General features: G+C 36.4%; 1 protein-coding gene across 3 annotated transcripts; it reads left to right on the forward strand.

The window, feature by feature from the left end:
• The first annotated feature begins 132 nt into the window (after nucleotides 1-132).
• On the forward strand, nucleotides 133-3952 carry LOC108728066 (TBC1 domain family member 13). 3 transcript variants are annotated; one of them, XM_018456420.1, is made up of 11 exons: nucleotides 133-504; nucleotides 582-655; nucleotides 1184-1312; nucleotides 1567-1723; nucleotides 1820-1973; nucleotides 2075-2077; nucleotides 2805-3003; nucleotides 3087-3288; nucleotides 3391-3513; nucleotides 3589-3646; nucleotides 3763-3952. In XM_018456420.1, the coding sequence occupies exons 1-11, from the start codon at nucleotides 485-487 to the stop codon at nucleotides 3829-3831; spliced, it is 1188 nt and encodes a 395-aa protein (XP_018311922.1). In that variant the 5' UTR covers nucleotides 133-484; the 3' UTR covers nucleotides 3832-3952. The 3 variants fall into 3 exon arrangements, with proteins under 3 accessions (XP_018311922.1, XP_018311923.1, XP_018311921.1); XM_018456421.1 differs by lacking the exon at nucleotides 2075-2077; XM_018456419.1 differs by lacking the exon at nucleotides 2075-2077 and having other exon boundaries at nucleotides 133-655.
• Nucleotides 3953-10829: the final 6877 nt, after the last annotated feature.

Consider the following 10829-nt stretch of genomic DNA (forward strand, 5'->3'; position numbering starts at 1 on the left):
CCGGCCTTAGACATAAAGGACAGAAAATCTCGGCGCGAGAGCATGCGAGAGTATCGATACTTCGTTCGGCTGTGACAAGATCGATGCTGATATATCGAGAGGTCGAAGAAGAGAGAGAGAGAGGCATCGATATTCACCGGATTCACCCGTCGGAGTACTCCGGAGTAGTCCGGAGCACCGGAATCTGAAGTCAATGACCACCGCCGCCGGCTACAGCTGGTCGTGAGTCTGGCGGAGCGATTCGAAAGCGATGACGATCGTCGCGTACGTCGAAGCGACGGGCCGTTGTCAATAATGAGAAAACGAGATTTACGGGATATCGCTGCATCGGATCTGTACACGCGCCTGCCTGCACATATCAACGCCGCGGTGTCGCACGCCCACTGAATGCTGATAAGAGGCCGCGATTAGATCCGTGCAGCTCTCACGCCGCTGGACAGCTGGACCCCTGCTTGGTGTCACATCAGTCACATGTGCTACGAAAATGAGCATCCTGCGAAAGAGGTAAGCGAGGTACCTGCGCGAGATGTTCCCCGATTCGATTTGTTTCATGTGTCTGTTTACCTGTGGATTGTTTACAGATTAAGCGAGTTCGACGATGTTCTCGATGCAGACGAGATAGATACGGTCAGCCTCAGTAAAATATGTTTCCATGGTACGCCTGTCACTGTACATACAACTGATAGCGAATTCAGTCACTTGCACTACTAAATAAGTGTATACTAAAAGCTGCAGTAAATGATGAATTAGTTACATATAAAAGTATATAAATATTTTAAATGATGAAATATCCAATAATGATATTGTCATATTATTTAACAGAACATACATGTATTATTTGATCGTCAAATTTGATTATACTTTATTGTATTTAGATACTTTATATAGGCCTGTTCTTTTGAGCTAAACTTCTTGCATGATTCATCTTTCTTCTTTTTCTCTCCATGTTGGAGAAATTGAATAAGATTAAGTTAAGATCAAGATTACACTTAATCATATATTGGTGGAAAACCACCAATTGTAGTCATTGGCAGGAACGTTTAAGAAATTCAGCTAAAAAAAACAAGTCTTTTGTTTTGTTCATTGCGGATACGATAATGATATGTTTATGAGCTTTCATTAATCATTTTAATACTAATAATCTAATAATAATGATCCTCTTGCATTCTTTCTTATATCTCAGGCATACCTGACGAGCCCGGTGGGCTAAGGCCCTTATGTTGGAAACTGTTATTGAACTATTTGCCACCGATAAAGTCTAATTGGATAGAGACTTTAAAACGTAAAAGAGAGTTGTACAATACTTTCATCGGTGAGAAAATATTTTTTGTGTCATTTATTAACCCTTTATCACTTGTGTGAAGGATATTTCAGCCTCATAAATTCCTTAAATATTCATAAAGGATGTATAGAATATTATTAATCTTTATTTAATTATAAATCATCAAAGAAGACAGTGAAAATTAAAATATAATATTGGAATGTCAGAAATACTCCACGCAAGTAATTATGTTAAAAAGACCACATGGAAATTTATGTATGTTTTTGAATTTGATGGTTTCACAGAGGATCTCATTGTTATGCCTGGAGAATCAAATACCGATGACAAAGAGCGAGTTGATGTAACGTTACATGATCATCCTCTCAATTTAAATCCAGATAGCAAGTGGCAAACGTACTTTAAAGATAATGAAGTTCTACTTCAGATTGATAAAGATGTTAGGTAAGAGTATCGAATTATATAAATATTCTGAAAACTTTTTTTCTGAAGCATTAATAAAAACACAAAGAATCAGAAAAATAAATTTTACGTGTACAGGCGACTATGTCCAGACATATCATTTTTTCAACAAGGCACTGATTATCCATGTCAAAAGATAGTAAATGCTAACGGTCAGCGTTTACACCACAGAGTTCAACACACAGTGCTGAAAAGCGCAAACGTTGAGAGGAAGGGCTTAGGAGTGACCAAGGTAAAAAACTACAAACGATTAAAGCTTCCATCACTAATTTTTTTGTTGAATTTATTAATAGATTTTACTTATCTTTGCCCTTACGTTGACATGGAAAGCAGCAGGTATTATAAACGATGCAAGTAGAGTAATAAATTCTACCTAAGATAACTTTAAAAACAATCTTTATATTTTTATATCTTGTGTATTATAGGTCGGTATTCATAGGCACATCTTATATTCGAAACCGTCTTAAATACAGTCTTAAAAAGTCACAAACCAAACAGGACCGTATTAGCATCTGAAGACATTACTTAAGGGGATGTTGGTGCCGCCTGTATTACCGATAAAACTAGCATTTTTGATCCTGTCGAATTTTTTCGTAGTAATTTCACAGAATAAAAATTCTTTTTCCACGATTAAAATGTACATGCTAATGTATTTGTCGCTGATGTATTTCGTATCCAAAGCTAAAAGAAATTAAAAATTACAGATTTTTAATCCATTTTTATCTCAGCATGGCGACCAACGCTAAAGATAAAATGGATAAAGAAGTAATTTTTAATTTCTTTTAGCTTTGGACACGAAATACACCAGCGACAAATACATTAGCATGTACATTTTAATCATGGAAAAGAAATTTTTATTCCATGAAATCACTACGAAGAAATTCGATAGGAACAAAAAAACATCAAAAACGCTAGTTTTATCGATAATCAGGCGGCTCTCCTTAAGACAGTTTTGAAATAAAAACGGACTATGAATATCGCCATAAACAAAGAAGATAGTTCCATAACATCCTGCAGATACAGCTCACGTTACTACATTACATTACTATATTTTATTTATTAGATAGCGGTTTCTGTCAGAAAGGCTACGGAAGATTACGCGCCATTGTCCGAAGGTGGTGAAGCACATTGGGAAGTTTTGGAAAGAATACTCTTCTTATACGCTAAATTGAATCCCGGTCAAGGTTACGTACAGGGAATGAATGAAATAGTTGGACCTATATATCACGCATTCGCTTGTGATCCAGATCCTACATGGAGAAGTATATATTATATGAAAGCAATTGTAATGCATAAATGACATCTGCTGATAACGATATCTATATATCTACTTTATGTTTCTTAGAACACGCCGAGGCAGATACTTTTTTCTGTTTTACTAATCTGATGGCCGAAATACGTGATTTCTTTATAAAGACGTTGGATGAAGCTGAATTTGGAATTAATTCGATGATGAGCAAATTGACCAATCAAGTTAGAGCCAATGATCCTGATATTTGGTTGCGTTTACATCAGCAAGAGCTATGCCCACAATATTACAGCTTTAGGTAATACTATAGTATATCGATGATCATCGTTATCGTCATACTTATGATTCTCATTGTTGACTCTCTCTAATTGCAACTTGTTATTCTTGTGCTTGGAATAAGATGGTTGACGCTCCTCCTTTCGCAAGAATTTCCTCTGCCGGATGTCATGAGGATATGGGATTCCTTGTTTGCTGATGAGAATAGATTTAGTTTCCTCATACATATCTGCTGTGCTATGATCCTGTGAGTAAACAAATTTTATCATGTCTTTGGAAATAATTTTCGTCATTCTTTTAGCATATGTGTATGTATTTTTAGATTACTCAGGGACCAGTTACTGGCCGGCGACTTTGCTACAAATGTTAAACTCCTACAGGTGAGAAATATAAACATGTTTTATTAATATATATGTGCATTTATAATAGATTTCTGTTATTATTACCAGAATATAGTAAGGTGCGTCATGTCAAAAATAATATGTTCTATGTCTAGAATTTTCCCTCGATGGACATCCAGATTGTGCTTTCTAAAGCCGCTGCTCTGGCAGGCAAGACTTTATAATTTTCGTAATTAATTAAGAACACGGACAAGATGCAATAATTTCTCGGTATGTCAAATATCATGATTTTCCTCCTCTCCTTTCCTAAATTGTTGCAACCATATGCGCGTGATATATCGTAAAGTGCCCTGGTGAAAAAAATTTCGCTGAAATTATTTCACGATTTGGAACATTTCAACGAAATTGCTGAAAATTTGCTAAAATTTCACTAAAAGTGAATTTTTCGGCTAACATACTGAAAAATCACTGAAATTTCTCTGAAATTTTATTGAAAATAAACTTTTCAGCTAAAAATCGCTGAAACTAAACTAAAATTTTTCTGAAATGCTGAAATTTTTCCAAAAAGTGTTTCAAAATATGGAATAATTTCAGCGAAATTTTTCCACCAGGGTGTAATTTTATACACCATCGTCATTCCCGAAAGGAGAGAAATGCAATGAAATATCAATTATAATATAATATCATGTAGATGTTCGAGTTGATAGTCGATCTTATATCAAATATTTAACAGCTGTATATATGATACATACTCTTATATGTGAATACTGAGATCTGTATACAGCATTTTGCCAGATGTTAAATCTTTTGATATATGCATATATAGAGAGTATATTTGTGTATATACATAATGTTAATATTGGATGTAACATGTGGAAGTCAAAATGTAAATTTATACAAAAGATATGATAATCATTTCGCAAACGGCAGATAATAAAATGAAGATTAATGCCATTTCTACCAATATAGATTAACTTTAATCTCAGTTTAACTATTGTTTATCTTTTTCTATATAGAATTAGAGAAATAGATAAGGAGTAAATTAAATTGAGATTAAAATTAATCTACATTGGTAGAAATAGGCATAAATTGAAAAGGGAAATCTGATTTAAGCTTTCCCGATTGTCCAATACAACATGAATTTTGCAATAATCGCATCGCAATAGATTAGTACCATTTATACGCGCCATAGTAATTACGCGATACATTAAGAGGAGAAATTAAATTTTGTAATCTTATTTTTGTAATAAAATGCGCCGTTCGAACTACGTTTATAAAATAAAGGGAAATGTTATCAGTTCTCCATCAGGTTTATACATACGAATTGCCATATTCCATCCTATATACCATATATCTCTATAATCAGATTACTTTGCAAACGATCAATGACATAATTCGAACCTTCTAATAGAAATATGCATTTTTCATTCTACTTGCGAGAGAGATTCTAATAGAATCATTTTACTTGCCATAGAGTGAGTGAGTAAGACAGAAAGCGATGATCATTATTGGATTAATAAAGTCGTCGCCTTCCCTAGCAGAGTAAACCGAATTTCCAGAATTTATTTCATCTCGTCTCTCATACACACACACTCTCTGTGGAGTAGAATGATTGACCCAGACGAGACGGCGGGAATATTAATCAGGATACATCTCGGTTATTCACGTCGAAGCTACGCGAACATCTTTCATCGCGGTCTGCAATAGATGTATACCGAAATTATTATCGAAAAACAATAAAGAACCGAAAAAAATTACATGATTAAGGGGGAACTATACAAGAAAATTTTTCGCTTATATCTGCACGAAATTAACAATGAAAAATTTTGAACTTTCCAGCAATTTGGGTTTTTGAGCTTCAGTGCAGATTTTTATATCGTTCTGAATTGTATAGATCTGAAAAAATTCGTGCCTATTTGTAAAGGCTTTAGCAACGAATTTTTATTATTGTAAAAGTCGGATTGTATTTCACTTATTTTTTACAAATTTAATTTTATCAGAATTCACGATAAAAATATCGATTATACCTTTAAAGTCCAAGTTTGCCGACGAAGTATTAAAAATAGCGCAAAATGATATTCCTGCGTGTAAACAGCATAGAAAATTACGGAGGCTGCGATTCAACCGACGTTCCTCTTTATCACCAACGACCACCGACACGCTTTGTTGGAGGACCAGACATCCAGTCGTCGCGGCCTGGACCCCCGGCGTGGCGAATCGTTGCCGTATCACGAGATTTTAAGGATAGGCGCGATTCGAATACCGTGCACAAAAGTCGCGCGAGGTCCCGGCGAAAAAGCACCCGCGCTCGTGTGGGTGGACTTTTATAGCGGTTGATTACCTGATTTATAATCTCAGTTCGCGCGGGGGCTCATCCGAGGCTTGGCGATGGCAGTCTGGCTTTCGATCGAGCCCGCAAATCATCGTCGCGTTTTAGAGACGCAGAATATTCTTTTTTCGATTCTAACTTGCCGAATATCGATATTTGAATAGTATCCGAAGTAAAGCATGCAATATTTATTCAGTACTTACAATTAGGAAAAAAACATTGGTAGCAGTTATATAAGTAATAACTATACAAATTTTCTATTACACGGAAACAACGATTTTTTGGATTTTTTGCTAAAAGATATAAAATTTTGCTGAATATAAACCTGAAAATAATTTTGTTAAAAACTCAAACTAATTACTAGAATAACAAAATTTTGTGCAGCATATTTTGATTATATCACGATAACGTCAAATAATGTTAAAATAAACCGTGATATATTGATCGAAAAGTGCTTTTTAATAATTATTTGAAATCATTTTGATGTCCTTATGACTTTGTTTAGCTTAGGTATGTAGAAATAATGTACATAGTTGAATAAATTATTTTATATGATTACAATAACTATTATTTAATCAGTTACATACATTAATTTTACATATTATATTTGTACAGTTATTACCTATACAGTTGCCACTATCTCACCATCTTTTTTTCTAAATGTCGATCGAGACTATGTCTGATATGTTTGATGTGCACGGATGACAAGTATAGTGCAACCATAATAGTGACCTGACGGCAATCAGGGTCTAATGAAGAGTAAGAGGATCCAGGAGCCGCGGGCTCTATAAAACCGTACAAAAACTAGGCGACAGTAGATACCTATACCTATACAAACCATAAACACGCCCCTCGTCATTAGGGTCGAAGCTCGAAATTTACTTTGGTCATCCCTCTCGCCGCCATTTCTCGGCTAATCAGAGATCGCGGATTTTATGATCGTTGATGCGATCGTTAAAGAATATACGCGCCAGGAAGACGGCTGCCGTCTTCTGGTAGTCGGGGATTCATCAGAGTTCGCGTATCGCCCGAGGATAGACCCTCGTTCTTTTTATTAAAGCGGAATCCGGGGTCGAAACAGTTCTCGGTGATTACACTATATTCCATTTATGATTACGAAAAAATAATAGAGAGAGAACATATCTAAAGATGCCACCCTAAAAGTATGTCGTTCGTTATTTGAGACTTAATGCTTTTTAATGCGTTTTTACAACCGTCGGAAATATGAAAGTACACGGAAAAAACAATTTTGTTGAAATTATACTTTTAAAATTTTGGAAAAAAACCGTTTTTTCCAATTTTTTCGCTGATTTTCTCGATTTCTTTCCCATAGTTAGAAAAATTCGTTGGAAAAATTTATGCGTGTCCGTAAGATCTGCCATATTTGCTTCTTTCCGAAAAGAAAATAATTTTAGTTTCTTTTCTGCAATTTGAAAAAAAACGGCTTTTTTAAAACTATAGTTGAAATACCTAGCTAAAAAAATTTAGCTAAATACAGATCTGAAAAGAATCCTAATTGTAAGATGTCTACGAGCAAAATTTTTAAATTACTTGTGATATTATTACTCCGATTTAGGGCTGTATTTCAAGACCGACTAATAATCGACACACAGTTAGCTTGAACTGGAAATAAATTCACAAAAGAAATATGATTAGACATTGCACGAAGAACTGACCTAATATGACCTTTTTTACTTACGCGTATTTAATATTCACATCAGTTGATTTTTTCTTAATGTTGAAAAGAATTTTGTTGATCATCAAAATAATTATGTGGATAACTCAAACATGAGCAATGCTGTAAAAATTTTTGATATTCTAGTAATCAGCATCGTACATAATTACGTGAATGAGTCAATTATTAAAATAGTCTTAATATTGCACTTATATATTATATCTTTATTTTTAGGATAAAATTGAGATAATCTATTGACTTATCGTATTCTGATTTTAATAAAATGATTTTCAGATTTATATCTAACTATATTTTTAGATATTTTATATTTAAAAACTGCAGTTCTTTTCATGTAAGATTTTTCGCGAACTCTTCACATGAGGTTCCGAGAATTCTGTATACGTCACTGGCGCGGGGCTCTCGAATTTGTGTCGAATTCACGAGTTACCAGATCTCTCCCACATCAGCCCGAAGAGGTGACATACGAAGCCATAGGGTTGACGAATGTGCCAAGATCGGCCGAGGATGACTCGGCAGATTGTTGTTCGCCAGCGTTCCCAGCGGTGGTCCCGGTGCGCCTGCATACAGCTTTGGATTGATGGATCCTGACCTCTCAAAGGAGGGCTTCGGCACGCCTTTCGGAAGATGATAGATTCATGTGCGACCTAATACGGACTGGGGAATCGCGAGAGGGAATTTACCGATCGACCCACCAATCTATCCTGTTTCGCTTGTGCTGAAGTTTTCGATTCTCGATTCTTCCAGCGTCTGAAAAATTTTTGCGGCGTCTCGGCAACACCATCAGACGATAGCATAACTTTCTTTGACTCTGTTTAGTATTATAGAAAAAGCAGCCTTGCAACTAGTTGTTATAAGATTCCATACAGCGCAGAAGTTTGCAGTACACAGTTTAGGTTCAATAAAAAACTAATAAGGATAAAAACCATTAAAAAATCCCATAAATATAGGTCACATTTCAGCAACATTGCAAAGTTCTAGCAATATTGTAATAACATCGAAAATGTTACAATAATGGCTGCGTTCAGCAGAGAAAATTAATCAGTTAGCGTTTAGTGATTCTTTAATATGATTGGTTCTTGTCTTTAGTTCTTCGCAAAATCTAAGTGTAGGAACTAATCGTATTAAAGAATCACTAAGCGCTAACTGATTAGTTTTCTTTGCTGAACACAGCCAATGTTGCTGGAACGTCGCAATGTTGTTGCAATGGTCTGTTCTTTTTAGCTGAATTTCTTGCACAATTTATCTTTCTTTCTTTTCCCCACATTGGAAAAAAAAGAGAAAAGAGAAATAAACTGTACAAGAAGTTTAGATAAAAAAAACAGGCTTAATAATGATCTGTACTGTATGGGATTCTTTAATGATTAATTTTTGCTTAGTCCCTCATTGGATCTAAATGTATAAACCAATTATATTCAAGAATCTTACAATAGTTGCAAAGTCGTTTTTTCTGCTAAATGCAGCCAAAGGCTAATTTTATCAAGCTATTTCAAACCGGCGCTTGTCTTTATCAAACCGTTTTAACCGCGCGATGCGACGTTAAGATACTATCGTGGCCGCGACACATTGGGCACTGTTTACAGTTAATTTACCGTGCTGTGCCACGGCGTGTATATCTCCTATTCGTTGGTGGTCCGATGTATCAAGGATCTCAATCATTTATTTGTACCGGTGGATACACTCAGCGTGCGCGTCTATCTGTCGTTTCGTGCATTGTACATGGATCTTACCTCTCTCATGCCGCGCGCGGAGAGACGCGTCACGACATTACGAAGCCGATTTTATATTGCCGCATACGTTGTCCCATTACATAATAACTCGCTGCCATTCGGCTGAAGAGCCGGAGATCCGTAGATTATCGGCATTGGATCGATAGATGTCTACATCGACAACCGTCGCCGCCGCGATCGATCTTCGAGGAGGAGGATTCTTTGGTCTTCGCCGCCATTCATCCTTTCCCTCTCTTCGTCAATGTGGGGCCTTGTTTCCGGCTCGCGGCGTTTCCGGCTGTGCGACACGGATATCGGTATACGAGAAAACACGTCTTCACGATTCAACGGAATCAATACTGCCTCCCTTATAGTTGTATGCGTTCGTATGTGCAAAGATATATACAGAGAGAATAGTAATGTTAAAGTATCTGTATCTAGCTAAAAATTTAGCTAGGGTAACTGTCTCTATTAGTGTGCCATTAGGTTCTATTAGTGTGTCTCTATTAGTTGGCCTTTAAGCCAATTTACTCAATTAATTATTAAATATTGTAGCTTTATAACTTTGTCTGCTTGAAATTAATCAGTTTTGCAATATTTCTTTTTCTTATAATATTTTTTTAAAAACATTATAAAATATTAATTTTTTTAATCTAAAAAAAATTTTAAAATAAATATAAAACATCCCCTGCATGTTTTATATTTAGTGGGTAATTATTTGGATGTTTCAACAAAATTATTGTCAGATATGTATCTACCTAAATTTCTAGGTACTGAGCAAAATCATTCTTTAAAAAAAACATAGATTAAAATTCATGTGTGTGCGCGCATGTGAGTGTGCGTCAGAATTCGATGTGTATCTGCTTTTAGCGAAAATTCGGCGAGAGACCGTCTCTCACGTCCGAACAAAACGCATTTCACGCAATAACGAAATCCTCATCCCCCTTTACAGGGAGAGGAGGGCCGCCCTAGAGTTTAGCGATCTCTAATGAACTGCTAGCCCGTTAGTTAGCTCAGTTCTCTCTCTCTCTCTCTCTCTCTATTTCATCTATGTCTATGTACGTTGCATGTGGATGTACAGTGTGTACCCATTACACTATACCTACTCGCCACATATAATCCACCCCGCTTAATACAGCGAAAGAGAAAGAGAGAGAGAGAGAGGGCTTTGAAATGCGGAACGCGGTACGTACACGTAGATACAAATAAATCCTGTTAGCTGGTACGCCATGGCACGAGCGTTGCAAAGCCGAATTTTCGTTGCTCTCGGCTCACATCTGCGAATATTTGCCTGTGGGTAGCACATTACACCCCCGAGCCCGACTGCTGCAACCCGGCGCTTGTAACTACTGACTACTCCGCCTTTCGGGCTCTCCCCTGGAGGCTCCCTGTCCCCGGATTTTCCCCGTTACGTATGCAGCAGAATACGCCGCGGTTAAATCCGACCGCGCGTATATACGTCGTCCGTTTTTCTTCCCATCCGCTCGACGC

Source organism: Mycetomoellerius zeteki, unplaced genomic scaffold, assembly GCF_001594055.1.
Source record: "Mycetomoellerius zeteki isolate Tzet28-1 unplaced genomic scaffold, Tzet1.0 scaffold58, whole genome shotgun sequence".
NCBI lineage: Eukaryota > Metazoa > Arthropoda > Insecta > Hymenoptera > Formicidae > Mycetomoellerius > Mycetomoellerius zeteki.

Excerpts from the sequence above, each read along its gene's own strand:
- LOC108728066 (XM_018456419.1), top strand. The coding sequence starts at position 472 with ATGTGCTACGAAAATGAGCATCCTGCGAAAGAGGTAAGCGAGGTACCT. Across the intron at positions 656-1,183 it reads CAGTAAAATATGTTTCCATG|GCATACCTGACGAGCCCGGT; the intron begins GTACGCCTGTCA and ends CTTATATCTCAG. Across the intron at positions 3,004-3,086 it reads TCCAGATCCTACATGGAGAA|AACACGCCGAGGCAGATACT; the intron begins GTATATATTATA and ends TATGTTTCTTAG.